The sequence below is a fragment of the Anomaloglossus baeobatrachus genome, chromosome 8, assembly GCF_048569485.1.
Source record: "Anomaloglossus baeobatrachus isolate aAnoBae1 chromosome 8, aAnoBae1.hap1, whole genome shotgun sequence".
Classification (NCBI taxonomy): domain Eukaryota; kingdom Metazoa; phylum Chordata; class Amphibia; order Anura; family Aromobatidae; genus Anomaloglossus; species Anomaloglossus baeobatrachus.
This window is the reverse complement of record NC_134360.1, coordinates 202,617,198-202,642,723: the sequence shown is the minus strand read 5'-3', so window position 1 is coordinate 202,642,723 and position 25,526 is coordinate 202,617,198. Positions and strand designations below refer to the sequence as shown.

The window sequence follows — 25,526 nt, the reverse complement described above, 5'->3', positions numbered from 1 at the left end:
ACTAAGCAGCGACCTGGCCCCTGCTGTGAAATCGTTGATCGTTTCATACTGTTTTGGTTCATTTTTTGCTCGTTGGTCTCCCGCTGTGCAGCACACATCGGCGTGTTTGACAGCGGGAGACCAACAAGCACCGACTCTGTAAGCAGCGTACGCTGGTAACCAAGGTAAATATCGAGTAACTAAGCAAAGCGCTTTGCTTAGTAACCCGATATTTACCTTGGTTACCAGCGTACACCGCTTAGCGCTGGCTCCCTGCACACGTAACCAGGGTACACATCGGGTTACTAAGCAAAGCGCTTTGCTTAGTTACCTGATATTTACCCTGGCTACGTGTGCAGGGAGCCAGTGCTAAGCGGTGTACGCTGATAACCAAGGTAAATATCTGGTAACCAAGCAAAGCGCTTTGCTTGGTTACCCAATATTTACCCTGGTTACCAGTATACACGCTTACAGGCTGCCAGCGCTGTCTCCCTGCACACGTAACCAGGGTAAATATCAGGTAACTAAACAAAGCGCTTTTCTTAGTAACCCGATGTGTACCTTGGTTACCAAGCGCAGAGTCGCTGGTGGCTGGTCGCTGGTGAGATCTGCCTCATTGACAGCTCACCAGCGACCATGTCGCGACGCATCAGCGATCCTGGCCAGGTCAAATCGTGGTCACAATCGCTGGTACGTCTTTTAGTCAGACGGTACCCTAAGACCCCCAGCAATCAGCAAGTTATCACCTATCCTGTATGTAGATGGGTGATATCTTATTTTCAATAAACAACCTTTTGAAGGTGATCTTTGATTGTTTTAAGAAGGGCAGTGAGCCCCATAGGGGTGAATGGACCCCATGACGATCGGGAGGGTGCAAGGTTAGGAAAGGGTTAATAGGTTTGCATGGGATGGGGGATGTGTGGGAGTACAGGATTGGTAGTAGGGAGCTGTAAGGGGATTGGGGGGGAGCAAGGAAGGGGTGGGGTGTTGGGAGAGGTATAAGAGAGGGGGGTGTGCTGTTTACCTCCCCTTTCGTCGATTGATCTTTGTGTCCCAGGACGTAGTGCTGCTGCTGCTTCCTGCCATGGCTGCCCTTGCTGAACTCCTGGAGATGGTGCGGGGGGCATCCGAGGTCATGGGAGTGGATGCCCTGAGGCAGCAGCTGGCAGCGGTCTGTGGGGCTGGAGCGGCGCCGCCTGCTGTTCCAGCGCCCGGGCCGTGGCTACGTGCTCGGCGGGCGCGACCGCCGGAGCGCTACTCCCCCAGCTGGAGGGGGAGAATCAGATCAAGGAGCCCCTGCGGGGACCCTCCGGAGCAGCGGCGGAGCCCTCCAACTAACCTAGGGGAGCAGCCGGCCACCGGGAGGAATCCGCGACGGAGATCCCGTGGGTCGGGGGTGGGCGGAGCCTCTGCGAGGCCCACTTCCGGTCCGCGGCCTGCGCAGCACCAGACCGGAGCATGGATGACGGCAGCCCCCAGTGATGTGCCGGCTGGGGGTGGCGCTCGGCGTGCCGGATTGCCGGAGGAGACTCCCTGCAGGCCGCAGGGGAGAGCAACAGGACGGGGGATGGGAGCGGATGTGAGCAGCGAGGTCAGGAGATCGGAGGAGGGGTACGGTGGCCCGCAGGCACAGAGGAGATCGGTAGTCACGGTCCCCCCCGGCGAGGAGCGTGCTGGGGGTGGGTCCCGGCGAGGAGCAAGCTCGGCACGGCCTTCCGGCAGTCGGCAGGGAGGGAGCCCACTGAGGACGACAGGAGAAGGGGCGGCGCAGCAGGATATCACGATTACAGCGGGAAGAGACGGCGGCAGGGCGCCACGGCGGGAGAAAAGGAAGAGGTCAAGCAGGAGTCGCCCGGACGAGCGGGGTGCGGTGACCGTGGGGGTCGACGGCCGCCAGGTGCGGGCTGTCCCCTCGCTGGTCCCCCCTGAGGATTTCGGCAGCGCATCAGACTCCAGCGAGGAAGAAGGAGCAGCGGCAGGTCGGACGGAGCGGCAGCTGGAAGATCGTGGCACGGCTGTTCCGGCGTCGGCTCAACGGCAGCCTGGTGAGCAGACAACAGAAATGTTACATGCTGTGGGTAGCGCGGGCGAGGGCGGGGGTTCCGTCGCGGGACGCGTTGCGCTGGGGGCGAGTGCGGTCGGGCAGTCTGGTTTACCGGGTCCGGAGTTTTGGGGGCAGCTTTTGGGGGTGTTGCAGGGGTTGTCTGCGGAACGGGTTAGTCGGACTGGGCCTGGGGCTCCGGTGGGGGCGTGGGTGGGCCCCACGGAGGTGGTGCGGACAGAAGCGCCGGTGCGCGATGTTGCTGCGGGGGACACGACCTCGGCGGCAGGTACGGGACAGGAGGCTGGTGGGGCGGCTTCCGTGGGTGCGAGTAAGGAGGCGGAAAAGGAAAAAGAAAAGGAGGATGAGGTAGTGCGTTTGGATGATAGGGCACGGAGTGAAATTTATGTGTGCTTTGAAGGGCAGTTAGGGGTTCATTTGAAAAGGAGGTGAGGGAAAAGATTTGGAAGGGGGAGTATGTGGAAATTTTTTCCCTGCTTCCCTTGGAAAAGTTTAATTTGGATAAGGTGAAACCTAGTGATACAAAAAAGGAGAAGGAGGATGAGGAAAAACGGCGATATAGGTTGAGCCCGAGGACGTTTACCAATTGGTTGCAGGTCTTTGCTATCTTAGCCAGTGTGATCGGGGAAAAGGAGCCGGAGCATTGTTCCGCCCTATTTGGATATATGGACGCGATAGGGGAAGCGTATAGAGTATACGGCGGTTTGGGGTGGTTGAGATATGATGAGCAGTTCCGGCAGCGGAAGGCTCTGCGGCCGGGAGTCCAGTGGGGCCACAAGGATATTTCTTTGTGGATGCGGTTAATGACGGCGCCGGCTCAGCCCTTTCGAGGGGGTGCCGGGAGCCCGGGTGCGAGTGGCGGGTCCTCGGCTGGACAGAAAAAGGGAGCTTGTTGGCAGTATAACGAGGGACAGTGTAAGTTCGGGGCCTCTTGTCGGTTCAGACACGAGTGTTCCGGATGTAGAGGGTCCCACCCTCTGGCCAGGTGCTTCAAGAAAGGCAAAGGAAAGGCGGGGGAGGGGTCTGGAAAAAGGGAGGACGCCAGTGAGGGTAGAGGCGATGCTTCCCTATTTAAGTAGATACCCGGATGTGCGGGCGGCGGAGTTGTTGGAACGTGGTTTTACAGAGGGCTTTCGGATTCCGTTTGAATCTGAGGCGCCGGTGTTTCGCCCGGGAAACTTGCGGTCCGCAAAAGAACATCCGGCGGTGGTGAAGGAAAAGCTGCAGAAGGAGGTGGAGTTGGGGAGGATGGCGGGCCCATTCCAGGACCCGCCATTCTCTAATTTACGGATTTCCCCCCTTGGGGTGGTACCTAAGAAGGAGCCGAACAAATTTCGGCTCATTCATCATTTATCTTATCCGGCGGGATTGTCGGTGAATGATGGGATATCACCGGAATTGTCGGCGGTATGTTATGTATCGTTCGATAGGGCCTTGGAGCTGGTAAGGGTAGCGGGGCGGGGGGCCCTGATGGCAAAGGCGGATGTGGAAGCAGCTTTTCGTTTACTCCCGGTGCATCCAGAGAGCTTTCATCTCTTAGGGTGTATGTGGGATGGTGAATACTATGTGGATCGTTGCCTGCCGATGGGCTGTTCCATTTCGTGTGCTTATTTTGAGGCATTCAGTACGTTTGTGGAATGGGTAGTCAAGGAGGTGGCAGGAGTCCATTCGGTGATTCACTATTTGGATGACTTCTTTTGCGTGGGTCCGGCGGGCTCTTCGGTTTGCTCCTTGTTGTTGTTTACGTTAGAGCGGATCGCGCGGAGCCTGGGTATTCCGTTGGCAAAAGACAAAACAGAAGGGCCGGTGACGGTATTATGTTTCTTAGGTATCGAAATTGATACACTGGCAATGGAATGCCGGTTGCCGGAGGGAAAGCTGTTGGATTTGAAGGCGTCGGTGCGGTTTTTGTCTCAGGCCAAGAAGGTGCGGTTGCGCGAGTTGCAGTCAGTGCTCGGAAAATTGAATTTCGCTTGTCGCATTATGCCGATGGGGCGGATATTTAATAGGAGACTGGTGAGCGCAACCGCAGGGGTAAAAGCTCCAAATCACTTTGTCAGAGTGACAAAAATGATGAAAGGGGATTTGTTGGTGTGGGAGGAGTTCTTGGACCGGTACAACGGTCGGACCCTTTGGATGAGCGAGGCGGTGTCCAATAGCCAGCTGGAATTGTACACGGATGCGGCTGGGGCGACAGGTTTTGGAGCAATTTTTCAAACGCGCTGGTGCGTGGGAAAGTGGCCGCGGCGGTGGGTGGAAGCAGGTTTGGTGAGGAATTTGGCGCTGTTGGAATTGTTTCCCATTATTGTGGCGGTGGAGTTGTGGGGCCCTGTTTTTGCTGGAAGAAGGGTTTGCATGCATTGTGACAACATGGCGGTGGTGCATTCCATCAACGCACTGTCGGCAAAATCCCCGCCGGTTGTGGGGTATTTAAGGCATCTAGTGTTGCGTTGTTTGGAGTTAAACATTTGCGTGGTGGCTCGGCATGTGCCTGGGATTCGCAACGAGGTGGCTGATGCGCTATCACGGTTTCAGTTTTGCAGGTTCAGGAAGCTGGTGCCGGAAGCGGACGCGGAGGGGGAACCTTGCCCGAACTGGCTGTGGGACCTGGCATCGGTGTAGCTTTTGAGGGAATTCGGAGATCGGTGTCTGAGGCTACTTGGTGCCGATATCAGGCGGTGTGGCAGGAATGGGCAAAGTTGGAAAGTAGGGAGTTCATGGAGTCGGGTTACCAGGGTCGAGTGTTGGGGGTACTGATGTTAATAAGTGGGGATTTTTCGGAAGGCAGGTCTGTTTCGGTGATTGGTTGCAAGTTGGCGGCGTTGGCCTTTTTGTTCCAGATGCAAGGGGTTCGGGACGCGACTAAGGATTTTCTGGTGCGACAGGCGATGAAGGGTTTTCGAAAAGGGGCTCAGTCGCGTGACTGTAGGCGGCCGGTGTCATTGCCATTGTTGGTGCGTTTGGTGGGGTGTTTAGGGGAGTTGTGTTCGTCTCCTTATGAGCGGGTGTTGTTCTCGGTAGCTTTTGTACTGGCGTTTTTTGGGGCCTTTCGTATTGGCGAATTGGTCAGCCCGACTAAGCAAGCGATGGGTGGTTTGCTGTTGGGTGATGTGATGCTGGGGGAGGATAGAGTGGAATGTCGGCTTCGTTTTTCTAAGACGGATCAGAGGGGCCGGGGGCGCTTAGTAGTGTTGTACGCTTTACCGGGGCACCAGTTGTGCCCAGTGTTACATGTGTCAGAGTTTTTAAAGGTGCGCGGCGGTTACCCTGGTGTTTTTCTTAGACATACGGACGGATTGGCTTTGTCGCGGTATCAATTCAATGCGGTGCTGAAGATGGCTCTAGCAAGGGTGGGGGAGGAGCCACGTGAGTACGGGTCTCACTCCTTCCGGATTGGGGCGGCAACGGAGGCCGCCAGGTGGGGCTTGAGTGAGGATTGTATCCGGCGGATTGGGAGGTGGGAGTCTTCCAGGTTCCGTTTGTACATTAGGCCTCACTTGGTCAGGTGATGGTCAGGGGTGGGGGATTCAAGGTTGGTGTTAGATGCCGGTTTGTGGGCAATTTCTTGTGCTGTTGCTGTTTTTATTCGTGGTCTTTGTATTTTATAGGTCCATGCCTTGTGTGGATCCTCGGGCACTCCTATGTGTATTGGGGAGCGTTGCGGGCGGATGTGCGGCGTGACGGTCGGCAGCTCGGAGTGTCGGTGTCGGAAGCTCGAGTAAAGTGGCTCGGAATTCGGGGCATGACCTGGGGTAGGGTGCGCCCTGAGGTGGCTTATTATAGCCGTATGGATCGTGTCCCTGATGTGTTAATTTTGCATGTGGGAGGGAACGATTTGGGAGTAAGGTCGGCGAGGGAATTGAAAAGGGATATAAAGCTGGACCTGTTACATTTGTGGAGGGCGTTCCCGGGCATAGTTATCGTTTGGTCGGACATTATAGCTCGGACGCAGTGGCGTTTTGGGAGGTCGGTGGACCGTATTAATAGGGCTCGGAACAAGCTGAACCGGGCTATTGGCAGGTTTGTGGCGAGAAATGGTGGGTTGGTGGTGCGGCATAGAGAATTGGAGGAGTCCACGGAGCAGTATCTAAGGAGAGATGGGGTTCACCTGACTGATGTGGGTCTGGATTTATGGATGTTGGGTTTGAGGGATGGCCTAGAGCAAGCACTGGGGGTGTGGGGGGCCCGGGCCAAGTAAGGGTGTCACTTGGCCGGCCTGTGGCGGGGTGATAGGTCCGTCTGAGAGGTTGGGAGTACCGACAGTCGGCTTGTTGGTACGAAGTCGCTCAAGGGGAGTGGCTTCGGAGTGGATGGGAACTTGTGGGCGGAGGTCCCGCAGGTTCTGGGTAGGGGTAATTAACGATGGAACGTTGTTACCCCTCACCTCGGGCCGGGTGGTCACGGCCGAGGTGGTCCTCTGGGCCGGTTTGGAGGTTACGGCCGGGGGGTTAGGAATGATGGTTTGCCTCTCGGACGGATCTATCGGTGTTTCTGGTTATACGGGTATATATATGTATAAGGTTAAGTTTAACAATTGAGTGGCATGTTGGGCCACAAGTTTGGTATACATATATACGGTAAAATAAAACTGTGGCCATTCCTGCAATAAAGTCGTGGTTCTCGTCTTCATTTAGGTAGATATGGTACGGGGGGTGTGTTTTACAGGATAACCTGCTTATCCCTTATAGATGCGTCAAGAAGGGCAGTGAGCCCCATAGGGGTGAATGGACCCCATGACGATCGGGAGGGTGCAAGGTTAGGAAAGGGTTAATAGGTTTGCATGGGATGGGGGATGTGTGGGAGTACAGGATTGGTAGTAGGGAGCTGTAAGGGGATTGGGGGGGAGCAAGGAAGGGGTGGGGTGTTGGGAGAGGTATAAGAGAGGGGGGTGTGCTGTTTACCTCCCCTTTCGTCGATTGATCTTTGTGTCCCACCCGCCCGCCCTGATATATAATTATATGTATATGTTCAAAAAAAAAAAAAAAAAGATAAAAGGTGAAAAGGTGATGGTTTTTCAAAAAAAAAAAAAGAACTTTAAAAAAAAAAAAAAAAAAAAAGAGGAATAAAGGAGAATACAAGGTTGAGTTGCTAATTTATTGTTGTCACAGCGGGGTGATAGGTCCGTCTGAGAGGTTGGGAGTACCGACAGTCGGCTTGTTGGTACGAAGTCGCTCAAGGGGAGTGGCTTCGGAGTGGATGGGAACTTGTGGGCGGAGGTCCCGCAGGTTCTGGGTAGGGGTAATTAACGATGGAACGTTGTTACCCCTCACCTCGGGCCGGGTGGTCACGGCCGAGGTGGTCCTCTGGGCCGGTTTGGAGGTTACGGCCGGGGGGTTAGGAATGATGGTTTGCCTCTCGGACGGATCTATCGGTGTTTCTGGTTATACGGGTATATATATGTATAAGGTTAAGTTTAACAATTGAGTGGCATGTTGGGCCACAAGTTTGGTATACATATATACGGTAAAATAAAACTGTGGCCATTCCTGCAATAAAGTCGTGGTTCTCGTCTTCATTTAGGTAGATATGGTACGGGGGGGGTGTTTTACAGGATAACCTGCTTATCCCTTATAGATGCGTCATGACTTTGTGGCTATGTCAAGACAACAGTGTAGTAATAAAAGAAGATGAAAGTGAGACTATTCTACCTACTAAAATGACATATCAAAGAGTTCCATCACAGTAGGGTCACCGGGCACAGTCCCGTTGTCACAGTCACATCTGTCACATCTATGATGAATAAAACTAGTATACTGTATATTACAAAAATATACTGCAAAAAAAAAATCATACTACAATATAGTGACATAATATTTTTAATGGCCATGTGCTAGTGCGACAAAATAAAACAAAGGGTATTTTTACACCTTTTTTTTATTTGTTACATTATGAGCAGAGCCACCTCCAAAGTTTTTGATGTGAATCCGCTTCAAAATCCATGTCAAAAACCTCTGGGGGGTTGAAATAATGAAGGAGAAGTGGGAAACACTGACAAGTCATCTGCTTTTCTAAAAGTCATATCTGACAAGATCCGCTGCAGACAAAAGTGGAAGCAAAAAAATGGAAATGGGGGGAAAAAAAAAGAAGCACGAATTCTACTCCAATAGATAAAGGGTGTAAATATCAGAAAAATGTCATTTTTAGTTTTTTTTATAACTGTTGCGCACAGTAAGCAGAATGCTGATGCCGTTTTTTACCCTGTACTTTGTAAATGGGCCATTGTACCATTGATTGTCAACAGGAAAGCTATTGCAATAACGCCATTCACAAAATACATGATTAGGATTCCTCCAACTCTTTTTGAAGCCCTGGATTTACTCCTGCGTAGAAAAGTCTATCTGATCCATAGTAAGGACGTGCTCAAGTTTGTACTAAATCTTCTATGAATTACACACACACACACACACACACAGACACACACACACAGACACACACACACACACCACACACACACACAGAGAGAGACACACACACAGACACACACACACACACAGACACACACACACCACACACACACAGACACACATACACACACAGACATACACACACAGACACACACACGCACACACACCACACACGCACACACACACATACAGACACACGCACGCTGGGTGAAATATTAATTGAGCTCATGTCACACATTTTTATAAGTAAATACGTTTCTAAAGGTACTATTGACATCAATTTCTCACCAGATGTCGATAACAACCCATCCAATCCACACAGGCAAATAAATCGAACCATGGATGTCCATAAATAATGTGTAATAATGAGTAATGACAGGGAAAAAGTATTGAACTGAAATGTACTTGTAGTTAATATTTTGTACAAAAGCCTATACTGGTAATGCAGCTTCAAGACTCCTCCTCTATGGAAAAACTAGTCACATGCATTGCTCAGGTGTGACTTTGGCCTGTTGTTCCGCACAAGCACTCTTCAAATCCTGAAGGTCCCATGGGCTCCTTCTATAAACTCTGAACTTTAGTTCCTTCCATACATTTTCTGTTGGATTCAAGTTAGGTAAATTCTAGCAGATTTATTTTCCTTCTTTGAAACCAATTTTGAGTTTCCTTGGTTGTGTGTTTGGGATTATTGTCTTGCCGAAATGTCCTCTCTTGTTTCATCTTCTACACAAACACTCGAGAAAAAGTATTGAACTGAAATTTATTTAATACTTTACACAAAAGCTTTTGTTGGCGATGCAGGTTCAAAATGTCTCCTGTATGGAGAAACTAATCACATGCATTGCTGAGATGTGATTTTGGGCCATTCTTCCACACAAACACTCTTCAAATCCTGAAGGTCTCATGGGCTCCTTCTATGAACTGTGAGCTTTAGTTCCTTCCATACATTTTCTATTGGATTACGGTAAATTCTATCAGATATATTTTCTTTCTCTGAAACCAATTTAGTTTCCTTGGCTGTGTGTTTGGGATCATTGTCTTGCTGAAATGTCCACTCTTGCTTCAACTTCATCATCCTGGTAGATGGCAGCAAATTTTTGTCAAAAATATCTTGGTACATTTGTGCATTCATCTTTTCTTCAATCATATGAAGGTTGCTAGTGCTGTAGGCTGTAAAACAGCCCCATAACATGATGTTCCTGCATCTAAACGTCACTGCTGATATGGTGTTTTGGGGTGATATGCAGTTCCGCCTTTTGGGCTCCCATCATGTTGTGTAATATGGCATACAAAGAGTTCAATTTTGGTCTCATCTGACCAGCATATATTCTCCCAGTACTTTACAGGCTTGTCTAAATATTGTTTAGCAAACTTTATTTGCACTTAAACATGCTTTTTTCTGAGAAATGGAGTCTTGCGTGGTGAGTGTGCATACTGGCCATGGAGGGTGAGTGCATTACTTATTGTTTTCTTTTGAAGCAATTGTACCTGCCGACTTTCAGGTCTTTCTGTTGCTCTGCACAGGTGGTACTAGGCTCTTTGATAACCCTTCTGATTATTTTCACTTGTCTGTCAGAAATCTTGCTAGAGCATTTAGTCGTGGCAGGTTTACGATGAAATTATGTTCTTTTCACTTCCGGATTTAGGCCCCAACAAGGTTCACTGGAGCCTTCAGTAGTTTAGAAATTCTTCTGTAACCAATGCCATCAGCATGTTTTGCTAAGGTTTTGAGACTGCTCACTGGTTTTACCCATCATGAGATGTTTTTTGTGTGGCACCTTGGTAACGAGATACCTTTTTATAGGCCATGAGTTGAACCGGCTAATATTTTTTTTTTTTACTAAGTGGCAGGATTGCTTTCCAATTACTGATAGATTTCAGCTGGTGTTATGACTTTCCATGGCTTTTTGCACATCTTTTTCTTCATGTGTTTAATACTTTTTGTCATTTTTCCTTATTACACATAACTAAATTCATTGACATCTATGGTTTTATTTCTTTGCCTGTGTGGATTGGATGTGTTATTACTGACATCTTGTGATAAATTCATGTCAATAGCACCTTTAGAAATATATTTACTTAGAAAATTTGTGACTTGTTAAATACTTCTTTCACCTGCTCTCTATATACATATCTTACCTTTTTGGTTTCTGCATTGTAAGAAGTAAAAAGATTGTCAAAGATTAGCAAAGATGGTCTAGATAGTGTGCCACTCTTGTCCATGGGTTGTGTCTGGTATTGCAGCTGAAAACTATATACTTGAATGGGTATGAACTGCAATACCACACAACCCATGGACAAGAGCTGTTATTTGTGAAAGAAAAAGCAAAACCTTTGTTCAAATACAGATGAGATCTTAGGTACCACATTATTCATACCACATAGTCTTTGTACCGTATACATTGGTGGACACAGACAGAAAAGGGTCCCTGTGCATGAACAATGTATGGGCCTTTTGAAGTCCAATAACTCGTCATAATGCACAATTCCACCTGATTTGGAGGTGGATGTGGGCCTCATTACCTCCTTGGCCCCTGTGCCATTGCATCAATAGTATATCATCCACTGTATGTGCACAATATACCGTATTTTTTAGATTATAAGACACACTTTTACTCTCAAAATTTGGGAGGATAATGGTGGGGTCTTATAAGCCAAATGTAGCTTATCGGGGGATGGTGAAGAGGGGTCACAGGAGTCAGGGGTGATGCTGTTGGTTGTGCGCTGCTCTGTGGACAGTGCTGATGCTAATGTCGGGCTGTACTGTAGGCTGTGCTACGGGGATTGCAGCAGGGGCCATCCTAAAAATGTTGGAAGTGTGGGCTTCAAATAATGGTGCCAGGACCAGGAGTTGGCGCATGCACAGATTGAGCTCTCGGCTCAAGGTCTCATATGTGCATGTGTTGCCACCGGTCCATTGATCTCCCAGCAGCGGACTTAAGGAAAATGGCACTCGGAAGTGGCGTGTGTACAGATGAGATCTCAACCTGTCATTGAGCAGATAGCTCAATTTGCGCGCACACCGACTCCGGGGGCGCGATTTCTTTGAACCCAGCATCGCCGACAGTTTCTGGATGCTCCTTCTCTCCTCACAGTGCTCACAGCGCACATCCAGAACACCCGCCACTCTGCCTGCAACATCTCCCTACTCCAGCATCGCCCCTGCCATCTGTGACTTCGCTCCACCTCTGCTGCCTACCCTACCCAGTAAGACACCACAGGATTATAAGATGGACCCCATATTTTTTTTTCTCTAAATACGGGGTGTGTCTTATAATCCGGTGCAGCTTGTAAAATGAAAAATATGGTAATGCCTCTAGTTTTATGTGGGCCCTTGGTCGACAGGGTCCTAGTGAACCCCCTTCACTTTCCTTTTTTTTCTCTTAATTTTCCAAAAGCTATACCATTTTTTATTTTATTATTTTTCAGTTCATAGAGTTGTTTGAGGGCTTGCTTTTTGCAATACGAGTTACAATTTTTATTTTTACCATTTTGAGATTCATATAAGTTTTTGATCTTTGCCTCCCAAAAATATATGGATATAAAGAGACCAAAAAAGAGTGATTCTGCCATTTTGTTATATATTTTATTTTTTTTCAAATTTTGTACTTACCTTTATGAGATTAATATGATATTTTATTAGGACAGTCACACACGGTTATGTCAAATGTTTTTTTTTCTCTACCTTTTCTTTATTTTACGGGAAAAGGGCAGAGATTTACACATCCCCAGGCAAAGTGACCAAGCACTTACCGGTTTAGCCAGGTCCTAACACCAGCCCTGCTGTCAGTATCAATTCCCAGAGGACTTTTAATTAGTACATTTACATTATAGAATCCCAAGAGATATGAGAATTGTTGCATATTATTACATTTACAATTTGACCTTTCTATTCATGTTTACATTTTTTTTTTTAGACATTATAGTCATTATCAACCATCCCTATAACAAGTGTGTGGCATCAGTGTATCATTATTTACATCCATCCATTAGTTTCATGTTCTAGATCTGTGTTGATATGAGAAACAGTTTGTGTGTGTTTTATGTGAACCGTTGTGGATGTCCTTTATTTTATATGCGCGGTTGCTGGTACTCTGATGGCTCATTCAGAAAATTAGATACCTTAATATGCAATTGTTGAGTGTTCGTAGAAGTGCTCAGTTCTCAGTATCAGGCTAAAGCCTGCTTTACACGTTGCAATTTCGCATACTATATCGTATGCAATTTGCAACGCCCCCATCGTATGTGTGGCACGTTCAATTTGTTGAACGTGCCGCACAAACGATTAACCCCCGTCACACGTACTTACCCGTCCATACGACCTCGATGTGGGCGGCGAACGTCCACTTCCTGGAGTGGGAGGGACGTTCGGCATCACATCGACGTCACGCGGCAGCCGGCCAATAGAAGCAGAGGGGCGGAGATGAGCGGGTCGTAAACATCCCGCCCACCTCCTTCCTTCCACATTACCGGCCGGGAGCCGCAGGACGCAGGTAAGATCTGTTCATCGTTCCCGGGGTGTCACACACTGCGATGTGTGCTATCCCGGGTACGATGAACAATCTGACGTTCAATTTATGAGGAATGAAAGACATGTGTGCGATGAACGTTTTACCGTTCATTCGCAATCTCACGTAGTGTCACACACTACAATGTACCTTACGATGCCGGATGTGCGTCACTTATGACGTGACCCCGCCGACACATTGTAAGATACATTGCAGCGTTTAAAGCGGGGGCTTTAGTAAACAAGTTGGTGATCAAAACAAATGTTTTTTGTTGGATGATCAGATCATTGCCAGCAAAAAAAAAATATATATTTAGAGCTTCCAATGCCCGTGTAAACATGTAATGTGCCGATGACCTGAAGCTGTATGGTGACGGAGCAATCGTTTTATTGATTGTCATTGGCCCGTGTAAACAAGTCTGTAAGGCCATGTTCACATCAGCGGTATTTTGCCGCAAAACCGGATCCATCACAAATACGTTTCAGTTCCATTCATTTCCAATGGAATCGCGGCAAGATGTGATCAAATGCGGTTGCGTGCGTCATACACAATCGCATATGACCGCATCTTGCAGCGATTCCATTAGAAATGAATGGAACTGAAACGCATTTGTGACAGATCTGTTTTTGCGGCAAAATACCGCTGATGTGAGGGCTGCCTAAATGAGCTTGATCTGTATATAGTCAATAGGCACTTGTTAAGGTGCATTGAGGGGTTGGAATCGGCACATCAAAATGCTCCATAAATGTAGTGGCTAATTGTCTTCTATATCTAGAAGCTGAACATAAGTTAAAGCAGCTGGCTGCCTATACAGCGGAACCTTTTTACAGCTTGAATCGAGGTCCTCTAAATAGAGATGAGCGAACCGCATACCGCAACCCCAGTCCACAGTCCAGGTCTGTGCTCTTTACAGTGGACAGGAGCTGCCCAAATTTTCTGGTGTGATGTCATCTATTGCGTGCACACAGGTGACATATCACCACTGATGTGGCTGCGTGAAGCGATCCACTCCTCTCCTCTACTAAATTATCCCTTCAATATTCAAATAGCAGAATACAGAAAATAGCTGTCCACCCAACACTCTTCTATCTTATAAAGCATTTCCAAACTTATAACCAAGATATATATATATTTTTTTTCTATCGGCTTCTAGAAAAGTCAATATGACTCCCATGAGTATTTCCAGTTTAATAAAGCTCCCCATAAACAAAAGATAGCTGGTACCTAAACAATGATCCGCACATATCCAGAATGGAGAGTAGTGGATACAAAAAGACCATGCCAGATCAAGAAAATAGCACCGTTTGCAGCAGATTAAAAAAAATAAATAAATAAATGGGGGCCTTCCCAAACGCCTGGATTGTCCAATGTACCTCCCACTCTACGGGTCTCTTTGGGGCTTGTTACTAGGCACGTAACAAGCACTATTTTGTGGAGTAAAAACCACTTTATGCAGTGGATTTCTCAGGATGTTTTGCATTTTGGACTGATAATTTTTGCTTACTTATGCTAAATTATGCTATTGACTGTCCTTTAATGCATTTGTGCGTATATGTCTTCTGCACAAAATGAGTTATATTTACCTGTAGGTCTGCTCTGTTGATCTGCTCTTTGATGTTGTGATTATGTACCATTGATCCATATACGTGCCTTGTGAACCTTGGGAGACTCTGTTGTACATATATACCAATAATCTTTTTTGGTCTAGTCCTGGCGTCTTGACTTTTAGAAAAAGTTTTTATTGAAATTGTCACCAATTGTGAAATAAAATATGTACACTTGCACTTTAAAAACTCAGAATCTTTGTCTTAAATTATTATGTTTATGAGTTTGTGCCACCCGAGGGATTTCTGTAGGTACAGAACCCAGGGGAATTGTTTGAGTATGGTTTTATGGAATCTCCTTCTAATATGATTCTATACATACCTGTAGTGGTCAGCTCGGATGTTTAGGTTTTGAAATCCAAATAAGTAAAGTTTATAAAATTAACTGCTTGTTGAGTGACAGCAGCTGAGGATGAGATAATATATTCATAGTTATCCACTCCCTCTGTTAGAACTAGCATAAGTAGTATACAAACGATTCACCTTGTCTCTTGCATGACCTGTTTGAGGCCATACCCATGTGACCAGAAGGGGTGGGACCTAAGCAAAAAAATCATCCAGATTCCCCAAGTGTACGAGTAACAAATCTACTAAGTTATTTAGTGATCTCCCTGTCTAGTATCATTATATAATCTTGTCAGACTTGCGTACCCCATACACATTAGATTAATGTCTGAACCCACTGATGTGTATGGGGGTCTGTCCTCTATTCCCCAACAGATAGTCAGGGAGATAAGGTTCTGGCATGTCTGATTTTTAACTACCAGGATTTTTACTTTCCGTGAGATAAGCTGGCGCCAGAAGAGTCTGGCAATGGCTCTCTCGTAGTGAACAGAGGACCTCTTGGCAAAGCTGAGTGTTCTGAAGTATTTAGGAGTCAGAAGAGATGGCCATCAACCAGAACATCTGACTGATATCTATGGTTTATTGGGAGACTTTACTGATCTAGAAAACTGTTTGGTAGGCTTGTGGGAGGCATATTGACTTTTCTTTTTTTAATGTTAAATTAGCTTTTTAATATTGTTATTCGCCCAGGATAAACTCTATTTGCTATATTAAGACGTTTGAATAACTTGAGTATGATTGAGTGGACATTTTGCTCACCATTGGGGGCCTACCTAGAGAAGGAGTTTCTACGAGACTGATCATCACTTTACATGACATTCCAATGTGGTCCCCGCTCTTGGTATCCACCTCTCGAGACTTTGCAGTACACAAAACCTTTGGGAATCATGATTACTAGAAAATTTCAGTGGAGCCCAAGAGATTTCAAGACTATTCTAGGAGTCTAGGAAGTATTTCCTTTTTCTAGGAGCCTCTCAGATGGTCTAGGTTAGAAGTATTGGCAAGTATGCTTAGCATAGATGAATGATGAATGGGTTTTAGTTGAGGGCTTGAATGCTTGGTTATGGGTCTGCTACTAACCACAACTAATTTCCTCACACTTTGTACTCAATCATTAATATGACAACACTTGTGTTGTCAGTCACTTCTTAATATTCAGCTTCCACACGCGTATAATAAGCCAGTTACTGACTTGTCTGTGTGTAGTACTAATAGTATAAACCAAGTTGTCTCCGTGCTAGACCATGATATGGATTTACCAGTATGTAAGAGTACTGGTATAAAGACTGTTCATATCTGTTGCGTTGGAGTCTCCTCTTGCTTTTTAGGCAACTGTTTGCTCATGGACCAGTAAGTACGTTTTGTTAGCGTACAGATCACCAACATGTCAGCTGTCATTGATGTCTACGTGGGTAAGAATGATGGTGGTTTTATGTAGAGAATGGCCAGAAAGCCACAGTTTAACCACATACATATCGTTAACCTGTCATGAAAATCAAGTCTTGACATGCACTACCAATTGTTAGGTCATTCTGGGTGTAGATTGTCCATTTTAAGGTATTAGCACCCAAAACATAAAAATGCCATATTAGTAGATGAGCCGTTAAAGCAATTTATACCAGAAAAGTGGTAACCAACACTGGCAAATCTATTCAGTGAGGCCTGTGGAAATGGCAGTCATAATGGAATAGAAGCCACACCACTACCAACAGAATTAAAGAATTGTGGCTCTTGATTTACAAATTTGTGGCCAGTAAATGTTGTTCTGTCTTTCTGTCTCCAACACTTTCCCTCAAATTTATTAATTTCATTGCGTTTTGTCATTTCAAGTGAACCATTGTGTATGTGTGTAATGGAGCCATTTTGTCAGGTATGCCTGTGGTCTGCAATGGTGGTCACAATAGGCCTTATGTATGAGAAGATGCTCATCGCAACCAGAGGATTAATTTAATGTTGTAAACTACATTGGAAGAATAAAGCCCAGTTGCAATTGAAAACATGGTTACTTTTTCCTTATACCGCCAAATGTATTTCTACATGGTCACAGGCACCTGTCATACAGAATGTAGATTGTACAAGAAATGGCCTGGAACAATTCTCCAAAATATACCAGATGTGTAATCTTCTTGTATTATGTTATTATGTCCTCTAGCCGTGAATGGATTATCACTTTCTCATTTTACACTGTGAATGACGGCAGCAGGTGTTCGGCTCCTTCTTATTCCAAATCTGCTACTATGTGGAATCTCACAATATACTAGGCCTCAGGTATAAAACTTGCTACAATGTGGTAGCTCACAATATACTAGGCCTTGTAAAGAAAACCTGCTACTATGTGGAATCTCACAATATACTAGGCCTCAGGTATAAAACCTGCTACTATGTGGTAGCTCACAATATACTAGGCCTTGTATATAAAACCTGCTACTGTGTGGTATTTCACAATATACTAGGCCTCATGTATAAAGCATGCTACTATGTGGTATCTCACAATATACTAGGCCTCATGTATAAAGCATGCTACTATGTGGAATCTCACAATATACTAGGCCTCATGTATAAAACTTGCTACTATGTGGTAGCTCACAATATACTAGGCCTTGTGTATAAAACCTGCTACTATGTGGTATCTCACACTATACTAGGCCTCATGTATAAAACCTGCTACTATGTGGTATCTCACAACATTGTAGGCCTTGTGTATAAAATCCACCTACTATGTGGTGGCTCACAATATACTAGGCCTCAAGTACAAAGCCAGTGGAACAGTTGCACATGGCAACCAATCAGTTCAATCTTTTTATGTTCTAGACTGCACTAGAAATATGAAAGCTGGAATGTGATTGGTTGCCATGTGGTTCTCCTGCACTTGTTCATTTACATGATAACCTGGATAAGGCTCTGATTACAAAGTGTTTGAGTCCTCCATTAGACGTATACATTGGAGAATATGCCTATGGCCTCTTTCACACGTCCGTGCCTCCGGTACGTGTATGGTCAGTTTTCTCACGTACCGGAGACACGTGCACACGTAGACCCATTAAAATCAATGGGTCTGTGTTCACGTGCATATTCTGCCATGGACCGTGTATACGTGTGGAGCATGCGTGTGTCTGTGTGCTCAACACGTAGACATGTCCACGTTTTCTACGGTATCACTGGTGTCACACGGAACGCAAATGGGTCACACGTAACACAAACGGACCACGCGGATGTGTTCCGTGTGACACGCGTCAGAGTAAACACATTGTATCAGCGAGAAAAAATACCAAAACATTACTCACCTTCTCCAGCCCTCCGGTCTCTGCCGCTGCTGTCACTTTCTGCCGACCACCGCTCATTATGGTCATTGAATATTCACTTCACTGTGGCCGGAAGCAGCAGCAGCGGGGAGTCGGCAGGACCGGAGACTGAAGATCAGCACCACGGACAGCGACGCCAGGGACAGGTGAGTAGAAAGTTCCTGTTCTCCGTGTGTTATCAAGGATAACACACGGAGAACACACGTGTGCCATACACACGGCACGCCGAGGGCAATACGCACCTTTTACCCGTTCGTGAAAAACGTGCGTGATTTTCACAGACGTGTAAAAGAGGCCTATAACTGTACACTCCGACAGTATACACCTCATATAGTGACCAAACCAAGGGCAGAATGAATCAGAGCCTGGCTATACAATTGCAGTTAGTTATGTTTTCCTCTGACATGCCATGACACAAATAGCTTAAAGAGCTGGCCGAGGACTATAGGGAGAGATGAGCCTAGTCCGTTGCTGCTGCTGGATTCTCCCTGTCCAGTTCTCCAGGTGTACATACATGCAACAGATCTGTCAATCAACTAGAGCGGTAGAGCAGTGCGGGGAGAAGTCGGCAAGTGGCGGCATCCCTGGTCGGAAATTCTAACAATGCTTTCTACAGCCTTTCAGAGAAAAACATACCTAGCTTCAGTCATGCTGCCTGTGGTTTGGGCAGCATCAATTGACTGACAGATTCCCTTATCTGTGGGTTTAGATAAGTAAAGGTTATTCACAAATTGTGAATTACCATTTTTAATTCCCAGAGTATTCTTGATCTTGATCTATGGTCCTCGGCGATTGCACTTACCTGCGTTTGCAAGACAAAGGACTGGAACTTTGAATTTATTTATTGCAAGGACCTTACAAAGGAGCAGGGGACATGCACTACTACGTATATAGGAAAGGTGATTCCGGAATATAAATAGGAAAGGATTCTTCACAGTCAGAGCAAGATGTAGTAATGACAATATAACCGCATTTAAAAAAGGACTAGATGCTTTTCTCACAAAAAATAGCATGGTGGGTTATAAATAATAGTGATTGAGAATGTATAATTGGTAAGTAATGGATCTTCATGGACTATTTTTTTCTTTTTTTTATTTTTATATCAATTAAGAAGTACTGTACATATAAATTTGTATAAGAATGTGCCGATTCAATATGTGGTGTAGTGTTCTGCTATTATACTGTATATACAGTGCTTCTGCTTACAATGGTGCCTCCAAATATATACCTTTTTTTTACTATAGCAGAATTAAGCTTATACCTCCTTTTATATTGCTATGAATTAAATGTAGCAGATGCTGTGAAGAGGGAGCACTGTATATAACAAACGCTTGCAAAAGTTATTTTTTACATTTTCGCTTACTTTCCAGGGTGAAGGAATGTTGCCATATTTTGGTAATTTCCGCCTCTTAGCTGAATTCTCGACACCTTTTGTCAATCAACGGTAGGTCAAAAACTCTTTTTGTGCTGTAATTCTTGAATATTGTGTGCATATGGATATTTTCTAATGTTATCTTGCCAGAGGTGGGATAGACATTGAAGTTGAGTAGTGCAGATATAGTTTTGGGGGAAAAGGTTCGATAGAACTTTTTAATTTTGTCATTCAACTTTCTACTCATTCTGCCAAATATATCTCTGTGCCCGCACGTATACGATGATCACTGTCAATCAAACAGCAGATCGCCCACTGGACAGCTAAGCTCAGCAGGAATTAAAATGAATAAATTACTACCGTATTATAAATCACCTACTATACTACTATATTAACCTTTTCCCCAAAAGCTATATATCTATCTGCTCAGCTCCATGATATTCTGCCCCCAGATTGGACTGCATGTTCATCATGGCAGGTTCCCTTTAATTATATGCTATATAATGATCTAGTATAGACTACAGGGCTTAAGGGGGCTTTACACGGTAGCGATATCGCTAGCAATTTGTAGCGATAGCGAGCGTGTAAGTACCCGCCCCCGTCGCGCATGCAATTGTTTGTGATCGCTGCCGTAGCGAACATTATCGCTACAGCAGCGTCACACATACTTACCTGGTCAGCGGCGTCGCTGTGACTGCCGAACAATCCCTCCTTCAAGGGGGAGGGACGTTCGGCATCACAACGACGTCACCGAAACGTCACTAAGCGGCCGGCCAATCAAAGCGAAGGGGCGGAGATGAGCAGGACGTAACATCCCGCCCACCTCCTTCCTTCCGCATTGGGGCCGGCGGCAGGTAAGGAGACGTTCCTCGCTCCTGCGGTGTCACACATAGCGATGTGTGCTGCCGCATGAGCGATGAACCACCTGGATAAACAACCCTTACCGATTTTTGAGTTTGGGACGACCTCTCCATGGTGAACGATTTTCACCATTTTTGAGGTCGCTTAAGGTCGCTGGTCAGTGTCACACGCTGCGACATCGTTAATGACGCCGGATGTGCGTCACTAACAACTTGACCCCGACGACAAAACATTAACGATATCGTAGTGTGTAAAGCCCCCTTTAGGCTAAAATTTTGTGCCTGGTTATACTCTGTATACATGGAGCTTTAGGCATGAGCTGCATATTGAGCGCTACGAATTGGATCTTGTTAGTGTTGGTAAAACCTTTCCTGTCCTTGGACTAATATATGCTATTGCATGAAATGTAATACAGCATTCAGCACGTGCCGTTAATTACAGGAGGAGTTTCCCCTTTAGCAAATCGTCTAGGTTCTTGTCAAACAGGAACATGAACCAGAACATGCTATGAATTATTTGCAGTTATCACCTCAGGGTTTCTCATCCATTACAAATCTGTATCGCTGTGTTGTCCATGTTTCGGGCAAAAGTGTGCAGTCACTCTGTGAGACTGCAGACTACCGAATCCTGATGGGTTGTAGTCATCACACTCTCATGATTCCATAATATTTTGATTGCGAGTGGGCTGAGCATACCCACCATCTTGTATCGACTAAACCCATCTGGCTTCTCTCAATTCTGATCTATTGACAAAAGCCGAACACATCTAGTCAGCACAGGGCGGAAAGTATAAAAATCACACGCAAAAAGACAGTTGCACTCTATAGTGTTAAGATATGTGTAACAATGAATATAGGAATATAAAAATACAATACTGCTATGGAAAATGTTAAAAAATTAGATACTTGGAACACAAAAATGGTCAGTTTTATGTGAGCCCAACAGCCAACGCCAAGGCGACCTTTTATTGTTTGGTCCCGATCAAACTATGCCTTTCTTTGGGTTAAAAATCAAATCTAAAATTTATGGGTAGACAGGAACCTGCTAGTGAAGAATTAAAATTGCCTAAAGCTGATGAGCAGGAATGCTCAATCAGAAGGCATGACCTTGTAATCTAAGAAAGACAGATGGCACTTCCTAACTCTCTAATGTGAACAGGTGCAAACTGAGGATGAAACATCGTAAAAAAAGAGACAGTTGCACTCTGTAGTGCTAAGATATATGTAAAAATGAATATAGATATGCAATACTGCTGTGGAAAACATTTAAAAAGGGACATACGTAGCACACAAGGCTGTTGGGCTCACATAAAACTGGCCATTTTTGTGTGCTAAGTATCTCATTTTATACATGTTTTTCATAGCAGTAATGCATGTCTATATTCCCATATTCGTTGTTCCACATATCTTAGCACTACAGAGAGCAACTGTCTTTATTTCATGCTCAGTATGTACCTGTTCACATTAGAAAGATAGGACGTGCCATCAGTCTTTTTCTTACAAATCACATAAAGTCATGTGACTGGATTTTATTTTGGATATTCTATCTCTCACTGTTAAAATTACCCTACCCTTAAAATTATAGACTGTTCATGTGTTTGTCAGTGGGCAAACTTACAAAATCAGCAAGGGATAAAATAATGATTTCCTTCACTGTATATTGCTTTTATTACATCTGTTGTAAATCAGACGATTATCTAGAGTGAACTTTACTTCCTTTTTATATATAATTTGCTTGAATAGCATAACCACCCATATATGAACAGGGCAGAAGACCAAGGCTAGACTTTATATTGCTTTTCTCTGTATTTACTACACTCAAAGTGGTTAAAACTTAACTTTTTCGTTAAGAAATTATTCCATGTCACACATTTAATTTTGGACAATTGAGGTTTACTTACATATATTTCATTGTTCGTATCTAGTTTACCGTTAATGCTATTTCATCCATTGAGTTTTGCAGGTGGTTCTTCGAAGTCCTGGGATACCCAAAGCATTCCCTGCCTAACATGGTGAATGGAGTCTTGATGACAGTTGTCTTCTTCATTGTTAGAATAGCGGTCATACCCACCTATTACAGGCGTGTCTTTTCAACCTTCGGCACAGAGGCATTTCATAGACTGGGCTTAGGAGCACAGTGTGCCTGGATCATCTCCAGCGTCTCCTTGGATATAATGAACGTTATGTGGATGATGAAAATCACAAAGGGATGCTACAAAGTCTTGTATCACACTGATGGTATATTGACCAAAACTCAGAAAAATGGAAAAACAGAGTAGAAGCAACAGACTTTCTAGCGTCTTCCATTCTTCCATCCTTCAGATGTTGCAGGCTCTGCCAGGACTTGCATGTTTTATTTTCTCCCCATGACATAAAATGTATTTTAATGAACTTCCATAATTTACCTCTTTGTAATGTTCCTTCTTCATATTCACATCCTGCACTTCCACCAACCATCCACTGTTCCAAAGAGCGAGAACGTCTCTCCCGATAAAGCGGCATTGTCACCATAGGACATAACTCAGCAGGAAGCTCCGTAATCCAGTCTAGAACTTTGACACTCAGTGACCATCCTACCCTTCATGTATACTAATCTAGAGATGGGTTGGCAAGATACGGTTGGCAGGGAAGTCAGAGCTCATTTGATCGTGTTTCTATTTTTTGCAAGGCTTTGCCAAGCTCCTACAGATTTGCTCTACCGGACGTCCAAGAAAGGCTTGGATCATGGCTCATGTCAAGAAGGGATATTTCTCAATAAAACATAAGGGAATGTTTCACGCATCCTTTGCAACATGATACATTCACCTTTCTTGATCTAAAACATGTCCGGAAGGACTGATCTCCCAAACTTGATATGTGAGGGGCCTTACTTGGGGGCTCCATGAAATTATACAGATGTCATATGAAGCCAAGGCATATCCTAAACATCACTCTGTATGGACAACTGAATTATTGATATGTTAGAGCAGTGTTTCTCAACTCCAGTCCTCAAGACCCACCAACAGATCATGTTTTTAGGTTTTCCTCAATCAGGTTTTCAGGATTTCCTTAATGTTGCACAGGTGATGGAATTATTCCCTGTCTAAGGCCTCTGCCACACTTCAGTATAAAAAACGTACGTGTCTCACGTTCCGTTTTTCGGGTGCATGTTCCGTTTTTCATGTCTGTTTCTCCGGTACGTATGACATCTGTGTGATGGCGTATGCTTGCCGTGCGTGCGTGTTGAATGTCCGTGTATGCGTGAGATACGTACATGTCATGTTCGTGTGCAGTCCGTATGGAGTCCGTATGTCTTGAGACGTTTCACCATTAAAAAAATTAAAAAACGCACACGGACCATACGGAAAACACATGGACATGGTCCGTGTTACTTACGTGCAGACACGGACCCATTGACTTCAGCGGCTCCATGTCTGCGTGATGCCGGAGAAACATGGACAGGTCATCCGTTCCAAAAAACGCTCACACGTAGAAACCACACGGACACACGTTCAGTGTGGTTTTACGTGTGTGTGCTTGTTACCATAGGGTAACATTGGTGCACGTGTGCCGGTATGTGCAAAAAAGTACCAAACACGTACCGGTGGCACGGATGTGTGTTGGAGGCCTTACATTGAGGAAATCCTGAAAACATGATCTGTTGGTGGGTCTTGAGGACTGGAGTTGAGAAACACTGTGTTAGAGGTTGTTCCTTCTGGAATATTTATGGTATATTGATATCGTATGCCATTAATAACCAATATATGTAGGTCCCACTGCTGCGACCCCCATCTGTCTCAAGAACAAGCCCATGGTACATGCTCACGGGAATAGAGAGGTGGTTTATGCCTCTTCAATGTAAAAAGTAAGATGTCTCATAATTGTGCAAAGATTTCAGGCATAGATAGAATCGCTTCAGGTGGAACTGGAGCACATTTGCGCCTTTTCCAACTAAATTTGCAACTTTTAAAAAAAAATTGCACTTGATGAATCAGCCAAAAACAACCAGAAACCCCAAACCCTGTCCACAATGGTGAACATTTAGAAAAAAAAAAAGCGAACACTTGTAAAATAAACTTTAAAAAAGGTTCAAATTGATGGAAGGATTAAAAATACCTGAAATTAGACCAAAAAAGGTGCAACTGCAATAATGAATAAGGCCCCGAGTCGCCTAGAAACATCTGTGTGAGTCAAACTTAAAGTACGTAATTTGTAAGTATAACCCCCTCTTCTTCATCTTCAGTCTACTAGGGGAGATCAGATTTGATGGAGAAGGATCTGTCTTTTGAACATTTTTGGTTCACAATGAAAAGAAGATTTTCATGAGTTGCATGTACCAGAGATATCTGATTTCTGTTACTTAAAGAGGACCAACCACCAGGATTTTTCTATATAAACTAAAGCCAGTGCTATACTGGCACTATCATGCTGATTCTACACATACCTTTAGTTGTGAGATCGGATGTATACTTCCTGTAATACAGGCAAGTAAAGTTTGTGAAATGCACTGTTATTTGATTGATAGGTGCAATGGAATATCTAATAGGTGGGTCGGGTTTTGCTAGTTATTCCCGCTCCTGCCTGCCTGTCCTTCCTCCCCCTATCTTTCCTTCCCCTGTAATAACAGAGACAGTGGGAGGAAGGACAGGAAGCAGACAGGGGCGAGAATAACTAGCAAAACCCGACCCACCTATTAGACATTCTGTTGCACCTATCAATCAAATAACAGTGCATTTCGCAAACTTTACTTGCCTGTATTTCAGAAAGTATACATCCGATCTCACAACTAAATGTATGTATAGACTCAGCATGATAGCGCCAGTATAGCACTGGCTTTAATTTACATAGGAAAATCCTGGTGGTTGGTCCTCTTTAAAGGAAATCTGCCAACAGATTTTTGATATTTAATCTGAGAGCTGTACAATGTAGGGACAGATACCCTGGTTTCAGTGATGTGGCACTGATTGGGCTGATTATGCTTGTTGTTTCAATAAAATCAGTGTTTTTTCATCACTAGATTATCACTAGAGGACTAATTGTCTCGTACCATATTTTGTTGCGTATATAGCCAACTCCACCACTAATTGGCAGCTTTCTGTGTACAATTTACA

General features: G+C 45.0%; 1 protein-coding gene across 1 annotated transcript in view; it reads left to right on the top strand.

Moving 5' to 3' along the window:
• Nucleotides 1–24,792, top strand: part of TLCD4 (TLC domain containing 4) — a 101,325-nt gene extending 76,533 nt beyond the window's left edge. Inside the window, exons 6-7 of the mRNA XM_075321049.1 lie at nt 19,575–19,648; nt 22,400–24,792. Of these exons, the coding sequence (XP_075177164.1) occupies nt 19,575–19,648; nt 22,400–22,715 (390 nt within the window). The 3' untranslated portion in view covers nt 22,716–24,792. The remainder of the gene's footprint in view (nt 1–19,574; nt 19,649–22,399) is intronic.
• Nucleotides 24,793–25,526: the final 734 nt, after the last annotated feature.